The sequence below is a fragment of the Sinocyclocheilus rhinocerous genome, unplaced genomic scaffold, assembly GCF_001515625.1.
Source record: "Sinocyclocheilus rhinocerous isolate Xijiao unplaced genomic scaffold, SAMN03320098_v1.1 scaffold2764, whole genome shotgun sequence".
In the NCBI taxonomy this organism is placed as follows: domain Eukaryota; kingdom Metazoa; phylum Chordata; class Actinopteri; order Cypriniformes; family Cyprinidae; genus Sinocyclocheilus; species Sinocyclocheilus rhinocerous.
Window position 1 is genome coordinate 75,943 of NW_015650694.1, and position 18,757 is coordinate 94,699.

Consider the following 18,757-nt stretch of genomic DNA (forward strand, 5'->3'; position numbering starts at 1 on the left):
ATCACTACTATTACTATCATCATCATTACCACTTCTAACACTATCATCACCATCACTACCATCAATAATCAGTCATCACTACAATCACTGTTATCATTATAATCAGTATCATCTTTACCATCACTATAATCACTACCATCACTATCATCATTACCATCACTACTAAAACTATCGTCACTACCATCACTATCATCATTGCCATCACTACTAGCACTATCATCACCATCACTACCATCACTAAACACTGTCATCACTACAATTACTATCATTACTATTATCACTATAATCACTATCATCATTACCATCACTACTAAAACTATCGTCACTACCATCACTATCATCATTGCCATCACTACTAGCACTATCATCACCATCACTACCATCATTACCATCACTACTAGCACCATCACTACCATCACTAAACACTGTCATCACTACAATTACTATCATTACTATTATCACTATAATCACTATCATCATTACCATCACTACTAACACTATCATCACTAATCAGTCATCACTACAATCACTATTATCACTACCATCATTACCATCTCTCTAATCACTACCATCACTACCATCATTACCATCACTATCATCACTATAATCATTACCAGCACTATCATTGATACCATCACTACCAACACTATCATCACTAATCAGTCATCACTACAATTACTGTCATCACTATCATCACTATAATCACTACCAACACTATTATCACTATCATCACTACTAATACTATCATCATCATTACCATCACTACTAACACTATCATCACCATCACTACCATCACTAATCAGTCATCACTACAATCACTGTCGTCACTATTATCACTATAATCACTATCATCATTACCATCACTATAATCACTACAGACACAATCGTCACTATCATCACTACCAATCACTATCATCATTACCATCACTAATCAGTCATCACTACAATCACTATTATCACTATAATCACTATCATTATCATCACTATAATCACTATCACTACCAATCACTGTCATCATTACCATCTCTACCAACACTATCATAACTATCATCACTACCAACACTGTCATCACATTTACATTACATTTTACATTTAGTAATTTTTCAGACACTTTTATCCAAAGCGACTTACAATTGGGGAATACATAAAGCAATTCTTCTTAAAGAGGCAAACAGACACAGGAAGTGCTTGTAATACCAAGTTTTAGGCATTGTTCAAATAAGTACAAGCTAGACAGAGAACGAATAAATAAAGAGAAAGACAATTTTTTTAAAGATGAAGTCAAGTAGCGTTGAAAGAGATTACCATCACTATAATCATTACCAGCACTATCATCATTACCATCACTACCAACACTATCATTATTGCCATCACTACCATCATTACATCACTATTATCACTATAATCACTATCATCGTCATTACCATCACTATCATCATTACCTTCACTACCATCATTACCATCACTATTACCACTACCATCACTAATCACTACAATCACTGTCATCACTATTATCACTGTCATGGTTACCATCACTACTAACACTATCATCACCATCACTATCATCACTAATCAGTCATCACTACAATCACTATTATCACTACCATCATTACCATCTCTCTAATCACTACCATCACTACCATCATTACCATCACTATCATCACTATAATCATTACCAGCACTATCATCATTACCATCACTACCAACACTATCATCACTAAAATCATTACCATCACTATCATCATTACCATCACTATAATCACTATCATCATTACCTTCACTACCATCACTAATCACTACAAGCACTGTCATCACTATTATCACTGTCATCACTACCATTGTTACCATCACTACCATCACTATAATCTCTACCAGCAACTATCATCATTATCATCACTACCATCACTATTATCACTATAATCACTACAGTTACTGTCATCACTATCATCACTACCATGATGTACAGCGCTCTTTTCCACCCAACTGAGGTGAGACCCTTGAGCACCAGGGCACCGCAGCAAAAATGTCTGCCTACTGCTCTGGGTGTGTGTGTGTGTGTGTGTTCACTACTCACTGCTGTGTGTGTGTGCACTTGGATGGGTTAAATGCAGAGCTCAAATTCCAAGTATGGGATACCACATTTGGCCACACGTCACGTGACTCACTTTCTCAATCCTCAATTACAAATCCAGCTGATGTATATGCATCAAGACATGGATATTTGATTACATCAAATATGAGACCTTGAGGAAGCTGAATGTCTCAGATAATATTGTAATATTTGGATTAGTTAGTTTACTGGAAATCCATGGAGATTCATGGAAATAATAGGAAATTTTACAATTATAAAAAAAATATATATATATGTGTGTTTGTGTGTGTGTTATTTACTTTCAGGTGCTATACATATACACCTGAATGGATTTGTTTGTATTGTATGTTCATGATGAGAGCAGTGAGTGTAGTATGTACTACAGTAGAGCGTAGTATGCTAATAACTGCTGAATCTGATTAACACACAACACTCGTGCTCGTGTATATTCATCTGGGCCAGTGTTCTCCTCTTTATAATGCTGATGTGGTGTCTTATTAGGATAGAGATACGAGGCCGGCTGCCATAATTAACAGGCATTAATGTTGCATGAGTCTCTGTAAGTCCAGGACAAGAGCGGCCCGTCTATTCAGCTCAAGAGTCTTTATTAATTACACTGATAATTCCCCTCGTGTGAACATGTTTGTTCTGCAGCCGGATCTCCATGAGAAAGAGCCGTGACCCTCGAGCATGAGATGATGTTTCATAACCGTCACTGATTCTCTGGACTGTTTTGAGCATGTCTGTATTGTGATCGATCGACAGGCAAAGCAAAGAGATGAAGGGCAATCAGGCGAAGACGTCGATGGAGAACAGCAAAGCCATCAGCCAGGACAAGAGCATCAAAAACAAGGCGGAGCGCGAGAGGTGCGACACACGGACGGAGCGCTGTGATTAATAAATCATCGTTTGTCACAGTTTAACGGGTTTGTGTTTGTGTTGCAGGAGAGTTCGGGAGCTGAACAGCAGCAACACCAAAAAGTTCCTGGAGGAGAGAAAAAGGGTTGGTTAATGGTCTTCAGTGTTAGCTGATGCTTATGGCTCCGTTCTGTGAAGAATGGCTTTGGTTTGAGAGGTTGATGAAGGATAACTGCATTTGTCACAGCTGTATGATTAATCGAATGAGAAAACACAATCCCAAAATCAAAAGACAGGCTTTCTGCGAGTCTTAATCACCCTTCAACAAATGAAGGCCTAAAAATGTCTTAAATCAGAGCAGAAAGTCTGAAATTCATGAAGTCGTGGCAGTAATGTTTCATGCACTGCAAAAACGAACCTGTTCCTCAGTATTTCTGTCTTGTTTTCCAGCGCAAATCTCTAAAGATCCTCAAATCAAGACACATTTACTGGAGAAGCACAAAGAAGACATTGTTTTCTGAGAAAACCATAATCATAAACTCATTTTGATCTATTTCTCATGTGTTCATTGAGCGTCTCCAGTAAATGTGTCTTGATTTGAGGATCTTTAGACATTTGCGCTGGAAAACAAGACAGAAATACTGAGGTTTTGATTAGAAGGTAAAGTAAAAGTTATTTCCATTAAATTTGTGTAAAATGAATGAAAAGGTCTGATCTCTCGTGATACTGAAGCCTGTTTCTGGAGATTAGGATTGATGCAGTTGTCAAGTCACCTTAATTTCTATATCGCTTTATACAGTACAGATTGTGTCGAAGCAGCTTCACAGAGATAAACAGGAAAATAACAGTATTAATGTTGCAGAATTATGGTGATTCTCTGTGTGTAAACTGCATGTGACGTTCCTCATTAGATGAAAGCGTCTGTTAAATGAATGTAGTAGTTCTGCGGTTGAAGATGATGATGATGATGATTTTGTTCTTCCTCAGCTGGCCATGAAGCAGGCGAAGGAGCTGGAGCAGCTGCAGAAGTCTCAGCGCGAGCAGCTGGACAAACTCGAGAAGTTCAACGAGCAGGTAAAGCTCGGGCCGGCTGTTGTTCACGCTCACAGACGGCCACCCTCTCCATTTCATTTGATTTGTGTTTTGTCCTCATTAGTCATGTTCTGTACATGAGACGTCTGAAGCCATTCCTTAAATATGATTTGCCTTTTCTTTGAACAGCTTTTGAAATCACATCATGCAAACAGTCAGACTCAAGGTAGGCTCACGTATTGCTCTCCTCTTTCTTCAGTTTTCTCCATCTGTCTCCTTTCCGTCTGATTGACACAAGAGCTTCTATAACACATCCACTTTGACGTGCTGAGTGCTGTCAATCACGTACATCACGTGTTCAGTCATTGGCCGTTTGTTGTAAAGTCCCACCCAGTTGAGAGCTCGTCCAATCATCATAGACCAGTCTCAAGCTCGTAGACGGGACTCTGTATACAGTAAATATATATGTAGAGAGAGAGATTCGTTTTCAGTAATTACACTGATTTAGTTTGAAGTTGAACATGATGAAAGTAACAGCCACTCCAAACGGTTCCGAGAGTGAACGAATCATTAGATTGATTCAGTGAGTCATCAAATGATTCAGTTGGCGGTGGGTTTTCTGTCATGTGACACATACACGCCTCCTTCCTTCCGTCACACTTGATTTGAGAGACAGAAGTTTTACAAATATTTTTGTCTGCTTCTTTTTATAAATTGGCCGCATAAAGAAAATATGCTGTGGCTGCACGATAATTAATCTATTAATCACTGTTATTTTGCTCAAAAATATTATCACATTTATTGTCATTTTAATTGTTTCGTCAGAATTATTGCACTCTCACATAAGCACAAATCAAGCAAACATCAACTGCACGGTTTGCTCAGATTTAGTCGCAGCAAACAAAGCACAATGAGGACAGACTGGCTGTGACACTATTATCTGAGCAGAATAGAGTGTGTGTGTGTGTATGTGTGTGGTGGCCAGGTTGGGAATAACATGTATCGATTTAAGATTTAAACTCTTGACATCTGGCAACCCTAACCATGAAAGCTTGTGGAGGCTCATTACCAATGCAAGAGCAATTAAAATGAGATGTTTCCAGGATAAATAACGAGTGTTCAAATATCACAGACGGTTATGCTTAATAAAGAGAAGCACAAATCATGATTACAGTACGGTTTATCGTCAGCACTACAATATGCCAAACTACTTTTTTTTTTCAACCTGACATTTTTTACACATTACAAAGTTTCACAAAAAAAGCAAATCAGTTTATTTTAGTAACTGAATATATCTCTTAACAATTAGTTGTCAGTATGAACAGCATTTTAAATCATTGTTCCCATTACTCTAAACATTAGATCCGGATGAATGAACGCAATGTAAATATCTGCTGTGATTCTCCAGGCCAAAGACATGCAGAAGATGGTGAAGCTGGAGGAGGACATGGACCGCAGACCAGCCACGGTGGTGTAAGCGCTCCACCCGTCAACTGAGACGAGAGCGGACCCTCACCAACCTCCACATGAGCGAGCTCCGTCCCGTCGGGCTCCGTCTTCATCTGTGCTTCATCCCGACTCCCTGCAGTCTGTAAACCCCGCCCCTACCTCAGCTCTAGCCCCGCCCACCGCGGTTAACTCCTCCTCTGCAGCGGCGTCCAGCCAATCCGACTCTTACCGTAGCTCCGCCCACGCCGCTCAGACCAGCTCCTGAGGACATGTTTTTATACACCACCATCATCATCATCATCATCATCAGCAGCGCTGCAGCCATTATGGGCCGACAACTCAAAAGTGTTCTTTTCAACTCGTATATTAGCTGAGCTAGTTAACCGTAGCAGAGTCAGGCGAACGATGCGCTTTGCACCGTTCCTGAGCACTTTATATGTGATAGGATTCAGAGGATCTTTGCCGATGTAGCAGAGCTCTAGCTTTCCTCTGTACACTACGAATGTAGACGCGTCTGGAAACCAGATCACACCAGTGTCCCGAGCTTTTATCATCTGTTCCTCTCCGTTTTTAAGATCAGACTCGCACGTCGTGTTATTTCTGCGGTTTTAATCAGGCTTTGAGATGGAGATGATGGAGGTGCTATCCTGAGAATCGCCGGCTCCTCGCACGGATTCGGAGGAGCTCTTCTCCGACACCACACTGAACTTTGGTTTCACTTGTGTTTGTGTTATTTTATTTTCCGGTGTAATGTATCGGTACTTGTTTTAAAGAGAGGTGATTGTACACTGCAAAAAAAAAATCATGTTCTTAGTACTTATGGCTTGTTAACCAGTAAAAAAATCAAGATGACAAGATATTAACTCTTGTTTTCTGAAAAATGTATCAAAATGAAGTGCGTTTATGCTTAAAACAAGAAAGAAATATGCCAATGGTCAGAAAAACTTCCCTTTGAATTAACTATTATTCTGAGCCCATCCGCAGATATTTGTTCTTGTTTTAATCATAAACTCACTTCATTTTGTTCAGTTTCTCAGAAAACAAGACTTCATGTGTTGATTGTGCTTCTCCAGTAAATGTGTCTGGATTTGAGGATGTTTAGAGATTTGTTCTGGAGAACAAGACAGAAATACTGAGGAAGATGTAGACTTCCACGTAGACTTTTGCTCTAATATTATAGTTTGCGGGAAAAGCAGATTATTTTTGCAGAACTGTCGCGCTCTGAATTTCATCCGTTTCTATTCGTTTGTCTCCTGAGCTTTCTGTAGCTTCTCAATGGATCATGCTGTAAGTGCTTTTGTATTTATAAATATATATATATATATATTGTATTTGTCAAACTTCTAGCAATGAAAATACTCAAAAAATACTGTTGTTATCCTGCTACTTTAATACTGTTTTATAGTATGTGTACCAATAAACTATCCCAGGTGTTAAATGAAAATGGTTGCTGTCTGTTCGTAAAGCATTAAGGGGCTGTTTTTCACCGTGCAGGGGATATTATCTTTTAGAAACAGGTTTTAATCTCGGGTATTGATTATATGCTTTATTTAAAAAAGGGTTCATGTCTCTACTAAACTCTACAGCCTTGAAAATCATAAGCGACGTCTGACTTTGGAAACTAGTTCTCTCCTGAAATATGAACAGGTCAAGCAACAGGTTAATAAGTTCATTTCACCAAAAGCTTCTGGACGTGATTATAATATGAGTCAGACACTGAAGTGAGCTGCTGTTTTTGTCTCTTCTGAGGAAGATTCAGTCACTTGTTTTGTACACAGACACATTTTAGTCAGATTTATTCATGTTCATCTGATCTCATTTTGTAAGTGACTTTTCTTTGTTTTAAAGATGTTTTCTGTGGATTGTTTGACTGCTCGAAAGAGAATATAGGAAAATATAACTTCATTAATTTGTGTTTCCTGCTAGCTGGATTTCACATACATGGGTGTCATATAGGTGTATATGATTTTCTTCTTTCAGACGAATCCAATCGGAGTTATATTAAAAATATATATATATGGCTCTTCCAAGCTTTATAATGGCAGTGAATGGGTGTTATTTTTCAATAGTCCAAAAGAAGTACAATAAAGTGCATCCATCCATCATAAAAAGTGTATCATAAAATTATGTACTTAGAAGGCCCGCCCACACGCGCTTCTGATTGGCTGTGATTTCTGATTGATTCTGATAAAGTAAAAGTGTAGTAACTATGATTTTTGGCGTATTGATTACCATTTGTATAACCACAGTTTTACTACAAATACCATGGTTAAACTAAGGTTAGTGTAAAACCATGGATAATTTGTAGTTACCGTGGTTTAACTATTGTAAGCATGTTTTCCTTTGTAGTGAAACCGTGGTTAATTTTCGTAAGGGACTAAGTGTTCTCCTCTGTTGAGTATGTATAGTATTTTACACATCTACACAACTCAAACAGAGCTAGACTTCACTGATATCTGTCAGATAGTAGCGACAAACAATAGCCTACAGCACCTTCACTGAAAGTAATGTTCAATGTGTGTTTCGCCATGAATCCGTGAAGAAAGTCGTTTCAGTCTCAGCACAGAGGAACCGCAGCGGTCCCGTCAATAACAGTAACCGGCGCATTTATTCATAAGGTTCAGTCGGCGTGTTTCTCTGAAGCCCTTATTACAATCAGCACATTAATACACGCATCCACTTACGAACAATAAAGTGTGATGATGAGATTCATGTTGTCGTGGAAACACGCAGCGCAGCGGTATAAAGCAGATCTCCATCAGCCGCGGAGAGACTGTGACTGAGGAAGCATGCTGAGACTCTCGGACAGCTGCTGCTCCAAAACCGACTCCAGAATCCTCCTGGACGCCATCTCCAACGACAAGCTCCACCTCGCCAGGTTCGTCTTAGACGCTCTGGATGGGAAGATCATCGACTCCGAGAGCGAAGGGGCGCAGACGCCGCTCATCTCCGCCGTGCTTCTCCAGGACTCGGGTGCGAGATGCAGGTTCGTGAATCTTCTGCTGCAGAGGGGCGCAAGCGTGAATCTCCCGGACGAGAGCGGCCGCACGCCGCTGAGCTACGCCTGCGAGATGGGACACCTGGACGCGGTGAAGATCCTGGTGAAGACCGGCGCGGATCCCGAGGCAGCGGACGCCTGGGGGAACACCGCGCTCATGTACGCCGCAGCGGCCGGACGCTCGGCCGTCGTGGAGTTCCTGGTGCGCGCTTTCAAAAGGCTGGGTCTCCAGATCGAGCGGCAAAACAAGGTGGGCAACTCTGCAGTGGAGGTGGCCAGGTATCTCAGACACACTGACTGCTTGCAGGCGCTGCTGAGTAACTCCAGGAGGGTTCACGATGGTGACACACTCGCTGAGAAACTCTCCACTGTGAACATCAGCGAAGATGAACATGAGGACAAACCTCTCCAGATCCATCCAACAAGAGCTTCCCCTGAAGATGCGCTGCGGCCTCCCATCAGTTCAACCCGTAAACGGTCCCTCAGTGTGCGGAGGAGAATCCAGTCGATGGACTGCATTGAGGAAGGTGATGCTTCATCGCCATTATCACCACAAGGCCAGATGTTCTCTGGTGTTTTAACCCCAAAACCTCCTCAGCAGCTCAAACACGAAGAACATCCATCCACCTGCCTGAACAATCACCTGCCTCCGTTGTTTTACTCACCCAGACCCTCTAAAATGCCCTTGAGTTGTGCGCACGCTTCTGGTCCTCTTGGCATTTTATTAAATCCTTTCAGCAAAAACAACGCCAAAGTAGAGCTCGACAAAGCCAAGAAACTGGCGGTTGACTTGCCCATCAAAAGGTTTGATGACAGTTACTATCAGAAGAGGTGCAGTTTACCCACTAGCACTCTGGCGGCTCCGGAGCGTCTCAAGCCTTTGCGCAAAACCGTGCAGAAAACCGCGGTGACCGCGGAGCGCACCTCCAGATCTCTGAGCGCCTTCAGCGGGAGGCTGTTGAGGAGATTCACCTTCCCAGAGCTCAAGAGCTGCAGCAGAGAGTCGCCGGAGGCTCCAGAAGCGCCCGCGCCCTGCATCCCAAGGTCAGAGACTTTTCCCCTGGGAAACAAGCACCCTCAAGTCGGGAGCAAGCCGAGCATCGACAGCATCAGCGCGGTCAAGTGTGAGTTTGACTTTCAGTTCAAAGCTGCTCCTGATGTCTGAGTCTGTGCTGCAGAGCACGCTTCGACCGCAGTCTGCGACGAGCTCTAACTTACTGACTAGTGCAGCTTCAATGGGTGCCGTGCCAACAAACCATATAAGGGCTTGGAATAAATCACTCATTTGTACATTTAGCAGACACTGTCACCCGAAGCATTTTTCACAACGGTGTGTGATGATGTTTAAGACATAAGAACATTTGTGCCACTGACCTGCAGCTTAGAAAGATCCCATCTATGAAACTGACTGCGTTTCACATCTATTGTGTTTACCTGTCATGACGTCATTTCAAAAATAGTTTTATTTTATTCTGTTAAATTTAGTTAGTTAGTTATGTGTTCATATATTCATTTTTCAGTTTTGCCAGTGTTTTGAATACTAGTCATCTTGTGTTAGTGCAGACTGGGGCTAGTTGTCACAGTGGGTTTATGTTTTTTAAGTCCACAAAAAGGCTATTGAATATTCACACTGTTATTGACCAGGAATGTTTTTAACTCCCCCTATAGTGAAGAATGTTGTGACACTATACGGGGTAAGTTGTCACAGTGAAACCTGACTCTGAAATCAACTTCAAACATTAAATTATGAATTTATGAAAAAATTCACGAAACAGTAACAATGTAAAAGCTCCGAAAGTGTAATTAATAAATTGTTTAAAATGAAAACACGTTTATGAATTTCCAAAAATACAAAATACTTGTCTTCATGTAAGTGTGCTTTATTGTGTTGATGTATTGCTCAAAATGATTCTATTTTAAGACGCATTTAAACAGATCATGTGACAACTTACCCCGGAGTCCCAGGCAAGGATTTTTTTTCCCGGGCTGAAAACAGCTGTGGCTTCTTCTGCGGTAATCACTGAAGGACTGAGAGCGTCGTGTCGTGATAGAGTCGCGGGGAGGAGCTGCTTCAGAGCTGATCAGTGTGGCTCGGGCAGACACGGGAGCGGACCGTCCGTCCTCTGCGGGGAAACTCGGAGGAACTGCGCGCAGCGGTCAGTCTGAAGTTCCGCTGGAATCCTCCGCACATTGTCCTGCACGAGCGCCGCTTCATCATGGACCTGCTGCTGCTCCGTGAGTTCTAGTGCTGCTTGTGCTGCAGTAGATGATCTGGGGGAGCTTGATTCGCGTCAGTTGCATGAATTCGTTTAAGGGACGGACATCAAACAGAATTCTCAAATACAGCAGAAAAAACTGCAGAAAAGAGAGATTTACTCATTCAAATCTGCTTCCAGGTGTAGTTTCTTTAATTGTTATATATCACTATACAGTGTAGCCTACTGAAGAGAAGAGAATAGAATAGAAAATGCAGTTATGTTTCAGTGCAGTTTTACAGAGAAATTTTCACAAACCCCGGTGAAGACAAAGAGCAGCACAGAAACAATAGAAACAGAACAGAGTAGACTCTTCTGTGTGTGTGTGCGTGTGTGATTGTGTTTGTGTGAGAGAGAGAGAGTGTGTGTGTGTGTGATTGTGAGTGTGATTGTGTTTGTGTGAGAGAGAGAGTGTGTGTGTGTGTGGTAGTCTTGCCAACAGAATGAAAGCCGGTTAACAAAGAATGCATGAGTTTATGTTTAATGGCACTGGGGTTAAATATTGCTGTTTTAATGGGGACAGTTTCATCTCTGATATTTTTGTACCTACTGTAAAATAGATTTATGAAAGGAAATGAGGGTGAAATATTAAAAAGCCAATAAAAATACACATTGTTTGCATTAACAGCCAAAATGATTAAAAAAAAAATTTTTTAAGACAAAAATGTCCCTAAAGACGCACAGGGTTAATGACTAAAAATCATCTTCATCTTAATGGCGAATGTAACGGTTTGATTTAGTGCTGAAATGAGCCGCGGTGGGTTAGTAGGTTCTGGTTAGTAGCGCTGACCCGTCAGTGACCCGCGGGATGAGTGTGTGTATAGTGCCGGTTTCCTTCAGCGCAGTCTCACACGAGCAAAACCAACGCTTCAGTCTGCGTCGATGTGTTGAAAACTGCGCTCAACGTCTGTGTTTGGGGTCAGACTGACCCTCGCTGGTTTCCATGCAATCTGACAAAAACCCACAGAGTAGAGATTCATGTAAAAACAGCAAACTTCTACTGTAGCTGGTCAGAGACTGAGAAAATATCAAATGTGTGAGAAATGTAATGATTTTATTTTATTGTATTAGGGGTCAATCTGACACTATTTTCGTAGTGAGAGAAAATGGAACGACCTGCTTGATGGCGGAGTTTGCAGTGAAATTCCTGATTCCGTACGACGTCCTGGCACTGAACGGGATCGATGTGAGCAACTCTAAAATCCTAAATGGAGCATTCTGAGCTGATTTAGTCAAAACATGATCAACACGGATTCTAAATGGATTTGGACAAAGTTAAACAGAAATGCCATCATGATCCGCACGACCCGTCAGGATGCTTTAAACGTTTTGAAAACTTTCATGAATGAACATGAGATGATGCTTATGTGTGTGTGTGTGTGTGTGTGCAGCTGATCACGGAGCAGGCGTCCGTGTCGATCCCGCGTGGAGCTCAGATCGCTGGGAAATGCGGAAGCAGTGAGTCGGAGCTGCAGATCTCATGGATCAATCACGCATTCACATTCCGCATCTTCTTCTCAAAGGTGATTCCAGCAGAAACTGATCCATCTGAATTCTTACAGCAGTTTTACCATAGTCCCCTAATGTGTGTGTGTGTGTGTGTGTGTCTCTCTCTCGCTCTCTCTGTGTGTGTGTAGTTGTTCAGACAGAATATATTATGTTTTTGTCTCACAGGTGCAAATAACTACAAGCAACTAATAACAATGATCTGATATTATCTGTGCTCGTTGTGTTTATTGCTGTTTGTACTTCTGTTATCTCGTATCTAACCCTACTGAGGGGTTCTCACTGATAGTCTAGTGTTTCAGATCCAAATAAACAACCTTTGACAGATTTGTTTGACTGTGAATCTAACAGTGATTCTCAAGACGAGTCTCAACTGAATCTGACATTTAATACGTTCGACAAGCTACAAGAAAAGTTCTTAAGATTTTTTTTATTCAAAGTGGTGATTTTTGGCAAATTGCATGGAAACCAATTTGACCCGCAACTCAAAAGTTGCAACAAATTTTGTATGTGTCGGAACACTGCACATGCATCATGACCCTGAATGAGAAATATTCACCAAATTTGAAGAAATAAGTTGGTTAACCAGTATTTCAAGCATTTTAGAATTCAAGTCAAATTGACCGTAAAACAGCAGGAGTTGAACTGAGTGTGAGGGGTTATGAGGATCTGTCAGCAGATGAAGATGTTCCTGTTTGCACAGATCAGACTCTTGTAGAAGAGACTCGTGGTTCTCGAACACTTTGTGACGTCAGCGCTGTGTGTCGTGTTTCGCACAAGCGCTCTTGACACGTTCACAACTCCGCAAACACACACCACTGACTCTCAGTGACGTCAACGACAAAACCGAATACCTCTCTAGATGTTGTTTTAGGCTGTATGTGTTGATGTGGAGTGTGAATGACCAGCGCTTCTCTCCTCCTGCAGCGTTTAAATGCATCACGGACCAGCGGGAGCAGCTGGAGCAGATGCTGCCGCTGGTGTTGGGTCTCATCCTGGGTCTCATCATCGTCATCACCATCTCCGTTTATCACTTCCACCTCAAACTGAGCGCCGCGCAGCAGCCGCAGCTTCCTCGCGACCGCTCGCTCTACAAGAACAACACACTCTCTCTCACACACACACACACACACACAATTATACAACATTCAGTTCCGTTGGCCGTTCTCCAGCAGAAGCAGAAAACAGGAACAAAGCAAGTATTTGCTCCAAAGACCAAACCTCAGAAAATTGTGCCAAAATAGTAAAACATCGTAATTTAAAAAAAAAATAGCTACAATTTTGTAGTCTTGCCAACAGAATGAAAGCTGGTTAACAAAGAATGCATGAGTTTATGTTTAATGGCACTGGGGTTAAATATTGCTGTTTTAATGGGGACATTTTTGTCTCTAATTTTACAGTGTTGGGTCTCATCCTGGGTCTCATCATCGTCATCACCATCTCCGTTTATCACTTCCACCTCAAACTGAGCGCCGCGCAGCAGCCGCAGCTTCCTCGCGACCGCTCGCTCTACAAGAACATGTGAAGATCTCTACCGGACGTGACGTCAGTCCAAATGTCTCAACGCACGTCATTAGAACGCCACTTTTCTTTCTGGTTTCTGTGTCAAATGTATGGAAGCCAGTTTGCACCATAGAATTAAACGAATGTAAAAAGGTAATTGCGACTTTTTTTTTCAGAATTGCTAAAACTCTTGTTTTGTGAGATTGTGTGGGGGAAAAGCCAGAATTGTGAGATAAAAAAGTTGCAATTACCTTTTAGATTTTTTTATTCCATGGCAGGAAAACAGAATTGCGTGGTGTAAACTTAGAATTCTCAGGGGAAAAATCATATAAATTTAGAAATCTGAAAAAAAGTCATTTGCGAGTTGTAAAACTATAATTCATTGAAAATAGTCTTGAGTGCATGAGTTTGTTTATTGACACTGGGATTAAATATTGCTGTTTTAATGGGGACATTTTTGTCTCTAATTTTACATATCACAATTCTGACTTTTTTCCTCCGAATTTTACGTTTGCATCTCACAATTGACTTTTTTTTCCCAGATTTCTAACATTTTGCATTTATGAATTTTTCCTCTGAATTCTAAGTTTACATCATGCAATTGAAAAAAAAGTCAAAATTGTGAAATGTAAACTTAGAATTCCGAGAAGAAGAAAAACATCTAAATTGTGAGACGCAAACGCAGAATCCAGAGAAAAGAGTCAGAATTGCAACATGTAAACTTAGAAAAAATCTGGGAAAAAAAAAGTCAAATGCGAGATGAAAACTTAGAATTCTAAGAATAAAGTCAGAATTCTATCTGACTTTAATATCTCGTAATTCTGACTTTTTTTCCACAGAATTGTGAATTTATATTACGCAATCCTGTTTATATCTCAGAATTGCTAGAAACAGTCCAAATGAAAAAGTAGCTATCACCTTTACTTTAGTTTGTTATTCTGTGGCGGAGACGGGTTTGATGCAGATGTCTGGTCTGGATGCCCTCCTCATGTACTGCATGTCGTTTACCACACGAGTCTGTCACTGTAAAATAGAGATATGTAAATGGATTGAAGGATATAAATAAAGTACAAATATTTAACGATTGCTTCATGATTATTGCATATTATTTTGTGATCTAAATGTACTGATGTGACGTGTGTTTTCTCCATTCACTCTCTGATGGATGAGGTTTCTCTCCTCCAGCTGAAGAAGGTTTAGATTCATCAGAATGAAACACGACCCGCAGATGAATGGAGAATCGAGCAGAAGCGGAGAGACAGCAGTAAGATTGACAGTAGATTATGTCATGCTTTCAAAACTGTATGGAAGCATCTTTTACTGTAAACGTTGACATAAATTTGATTCAGCTAAGCTGATTCACAAAATTCTGCATTGGTATTTTCTTACAAAGTTAGGAATAGTTTTATTAATAGAATACTTGAAAATGTTCTTAATCGTTTATTCTAGACAACTGAAGAATTCAAAACAGAGTAAAAGATGTTTCATGCATTTATTGGCTAGTTTCAATAAAAGAATAATGGCATGAATGGCTCGTTCTGCTCAGGGGAGGTCAGTGTGAATATTTATAAGCCTTTTGGGGTCTCAGATTCATAGATATTAGATTGTTACGCTATTATAATTTTTGTCAATATTTAGATTTTTTTAAACCAAATGAAAATGAAAAGGTTGAGATTTTATATTTTTTTTTCAGTTAAAGTTTAAGTAACAAAATTGTTTTATGGTTTTAGTTTTAGTTATAATAACCCTGGACACATGTAAAAAAAAAAAAAACTATTATTCATGTTTATTATTTTTATGTTTGAACATATACATCTAAATGAAAAATTAATAGTCTTGAACAAGTTTTCGTTTCGTTTTCTTCATGTCACATTAATCAAATGATTTAAGTAAATTTGCATATGTTTAATGTCATTAAATCTCACACCTGTAACATAAAAATGATCATGAGCTGCTCAGTTTTATTGTATTAAAATGTTCTTAATATTTGAGAACCAAAAGATTATTTTTTTGCTTAAGAGTATTTTTCTATCCAGCCACTGAAAGCTGTTTAGAGTGCAACACATCTCTAACTCTCCCCACACCTTGATGAGACTGTCAGCTGACCTCATTTACAATGCATCATGGGATTGTAGATCATTCGCTCATTTCAAAATGAAGCAGAAATCCTTCCAGAAAAACATCTTTATATAAGCGTCTAGAACTCAAAACCTGCTCATGAGACGAATGAACACAGGACGGCGTGTGACGCATCTGTGTTTTATTGAAAGCAGCTCTTAGTGACACACATGCAGGATCACTGCACAGAAGCGACGCGACAGCGGATCTGAAGAGTCCTACAGGAACACGCATGTCCAGATCACAGTGAGCCATGAGACACGGGTGAGACGGCACGAGAAAACACGCGTGAGGACTGTGTCCAACAGCTTCATATTGCTAGAGATCGGGTGAGACTGAGCGTGAAGGCCACACTACTGAAAACCAGAAAGAAACCGAGCGTAGAAAACTCTGGCGTGAGCGCACATGACCTACAAACGTAGAATAAATAAATATATTCAGGTTCATCTGTCTGCAACAGCCAGTTTATGACCATCTTCAAAAAAATTAAATATAAACAGTAGGAAAGTTTATTATTATTAGTTATTGTTATTTTGCAGAAACTCTCAGTTCTAGGTAATACTGCCCATTTCAGCATGGTGACATCACAACAAAAATACTGCCGTTTATCAAAACTGTACAAGTACAACTTACAATTGCTCTAAAATGCATCTTCATAGTTAGCGTGAGAAGACGAGAGTGAGAGAGACGTGTGATCGGCGCGGGACCGGACCGAAGCGCAGGGCGTCAGACGCCCGCGGGCCGCCGAGCCGATCCGTTCTGAATGACTGCAGTCTAAACGCGCGGCTCTCAGCGGCTCTCAGCGGTGGCGGTAGTGGCGCATCAGAGGAACAATGCAGGACGGTGGGCCCGACAGCTTCAGGAACGAGTGCTGCAGCAGCTCCAGCGCCGACGCACGCTGAGACGGCTCTCGCACCAGCATCAGCTCCAGAAACACCCGCAGAACCGACGACACCTGAACCCAAACACACAGCAGAAAAGACGGCCAGTCAGTGGAGCTTCAGCTGACTCAACACACGCCTCACGTCACATGACACAGTGATCCATATGCATAACATATACAGTATATATATCTTTTTATAGACATGAGCCGGACAATTGATCGGACGCTGCATTATTAGCTTGCCATTTGAAATTTTGCCAACCAGTGTTTCAATTACTGAATGAATTTCAAACGAATTGAGTGAGTCAATGATTAAGCCACGCGTGCACAAAAACAGTGTCTTGCTTCATTATTAAATGAATCAGAAGTTTCGGACGAATCGAGTGAGTCAATGATTCAGTCACTCATGCATAAAAACAGTGTCTTGCTTCGTTATTAAATGAATCAGAAGTTTCGAACGAATCGAGCGAGTCAATGATTCAGTCACTCATGCATAAAAATGGTGTCTTGCTTCGTTATTAAATGAATCAGCAGTTTCGGACGAATCGAGCGAGTCAATGATTCAATCACTCATGCATAAAAATGGTGTCTTGCTTTGTTATTAAATGAATCAGAAGTTTCGAACGAATCGAGCAAATCAATGATTCAGTCACTCATGCATAAAAACAGTGTCTTGCTTCGTTGTTAAATGAATCAGAAGTTTCGAACGAATCGAGCGAGTCAATGATTCAGTCACTCGTGCATAAAAACAGTGTCTTGCTTCGTTATTATCATTATTTATGCAATGCTGAAGCAAAATATTTCTTTCTAAAGCTATTTTTTTGTAATGTCTATTAAATGGTTTTCTCATTTAATACAATATCTTTTGGGGGGTAATTTCTCAGCCAAAAAAAACTGATGTGCAATTAATTAATTGGCACATCATGTAATTAATTAGAATAAAAATTTTAATCATTTGACAGCCCTAGTAGAAACATAATTATATCATTAAAAGGCTGATATAAAAATTGCTTTATGAGCAATTTGAATGTTTATGTACAGCAGTTTTTATTTGTATGTTAATTGTTAAATAAATTTGATCGATTAATTGATTATCAAATAAAGTTTCCGTTTGAGTTTTCGTTGGGTTTGGGTGTTTCAGAAATAAAGGAGTTTCAGAGCGTCGCTGTAAATCAACACACGTGACTGCGATCATGTGACCGCGGCTCTGACCAATAGAATCACAGCTGCTCACCTTGTGAGAGTCCTTGAGTCGCGGCGGCAGGTTGTCTCGTATCCGTCTCATGGCCTGCAGCGGCGGCTCGTTGAAGTACGGCGGCTCTCCGTCCACCATCTCGATCACCATGATGCCCAGAGACCAGATGTCCACCTGCAGACACACCACAGCAGACCCAGCGGGTGACTAGTTACCCATCATCCAGCACACAGGTCACCCGTCATTAACCAGAGCGTCCGCCGTACCTCAGTGCCGTAGGGCAGTCTGGAGATGACCTCCGGCGCCATCCAGTACGGCGTTCCCACCAGAGACTTCCTCTTGGGAACCTCTTTAGACACTTGAGCGCAGAAGCCGAAATCCGAGAGCTTGATCTGAGCACAGAGACACCAGAGCGTCACGTACAGCACAACGCAAAGCTGATTAGCCGCTAATCACCCCTTCATTTGTCATGTTCTCCCAGCTAATTACAAGGTGGGAGACACGATTTAATTACTTGGAACTAGTGAAGTTGCTAATTACCCTGATCACTTTTCTGCCCTCACAATAAACACACTTATGTGTGTAACCATACAGTACCATACAGTAAATCACACAACTGTGTGCGGTGTGCTATATATTCTGTCGTAACGATTAAACACAAGAGAATTATATCTTCTATTCTATTCTATTGAATTATTTATATTTTATTATATTATGTAATATCATCATCATTAGTTGGCCTTTATGTCCATGGCATATAGGGCAGCATTATATTATTGAAATTATAAATTACATAAAAAATGTATATAACTTTATATATAATAATTTTATATAATATATAATATATAATTTCTATTCATTTAAATTA

At 40.6% G+C, this 18,757-nt stretch overlaps 3 protein-coding genes across 3 annotated transcripts in view; 2 read left to right on the forward strand and 1 right to left on the reverse strand.

Annotated features, from left to right (window-relative positions):
- plcb4b (phospholipase C, beta 4b) overlaps positions 1-6,266 on the forward strand; it is a 51,762-nt gene extending 45,496 nt beyond the window's left edge. Inside the window, 5 exon segments of the mRNA XM_016517361.1 lie at positions 2,858-2,959; positions 3,038-3,095; positions 3,938-4,024; positions 4,172-4,208; positions 5,391-6,266. Of these exon segments, the coding sequence (XP_016372847.1) occupies positions 2,858-2,959; positions 3,038-3,095; positions 3,938-4,024; positions 4,172-4,208; positions 5,391-5,479 (373 nt within the window). The 3' untranslated portion in view covers positions 5,480-6,266.
- Positions 6,267-11,431: 5,165 nt separating this feature from the next.
- Positions 11,432-13,967, forward strand: LOC107712193 (lysosome-associated membrane glycoprotein 5-like). Its single transcript, XM_016517353.1, has 5 exons — positions 11,432-11,445; positions 11,756-11,870; positions 12,076-12,259; positions 12,971-13,264; positions 13,684-13,967. The coding sequence occupies exons 1-5, from the start codon at positions 11,432-11,434 to the stop codon at positions 13,713-13,715; spliced, it is 639 nt and encodes a 212-aa protein (XP_016372839.1). The 3' UTR covers positions 13,716-13,967.
- A 1,837-nt stretch (positions 13,968-15,804) lies between these two features.
- LOC107712194 (serine/threonine-protein kinase PAK 7-like) overlaps positions 15,805-18,757 on the reverse strand; it is an 11,547-nt gene continuing 8,594 nt past the window's right edge. Inside the window, exons 5-7 of the mRNA XM_016517354.1 lie at positions 18,156-18,281; positions 17,929-18,063; positions 15,805-16,766 (exon numbers count right to left, since the gene is read on the reverse strand). Coding sequence (XP_016372840.1) covers positions 16,611-16,766; positions 17,929-18,063; positions 18,156-18,281 — 417 coding nt within the window. The 3' untranslated portion in view covers positions 15,805-16,610. The remainder of the gene's footprint in view (positions 16,767-17,928; positions 18,064-18,155; positions 18,282-18,757) is intronic.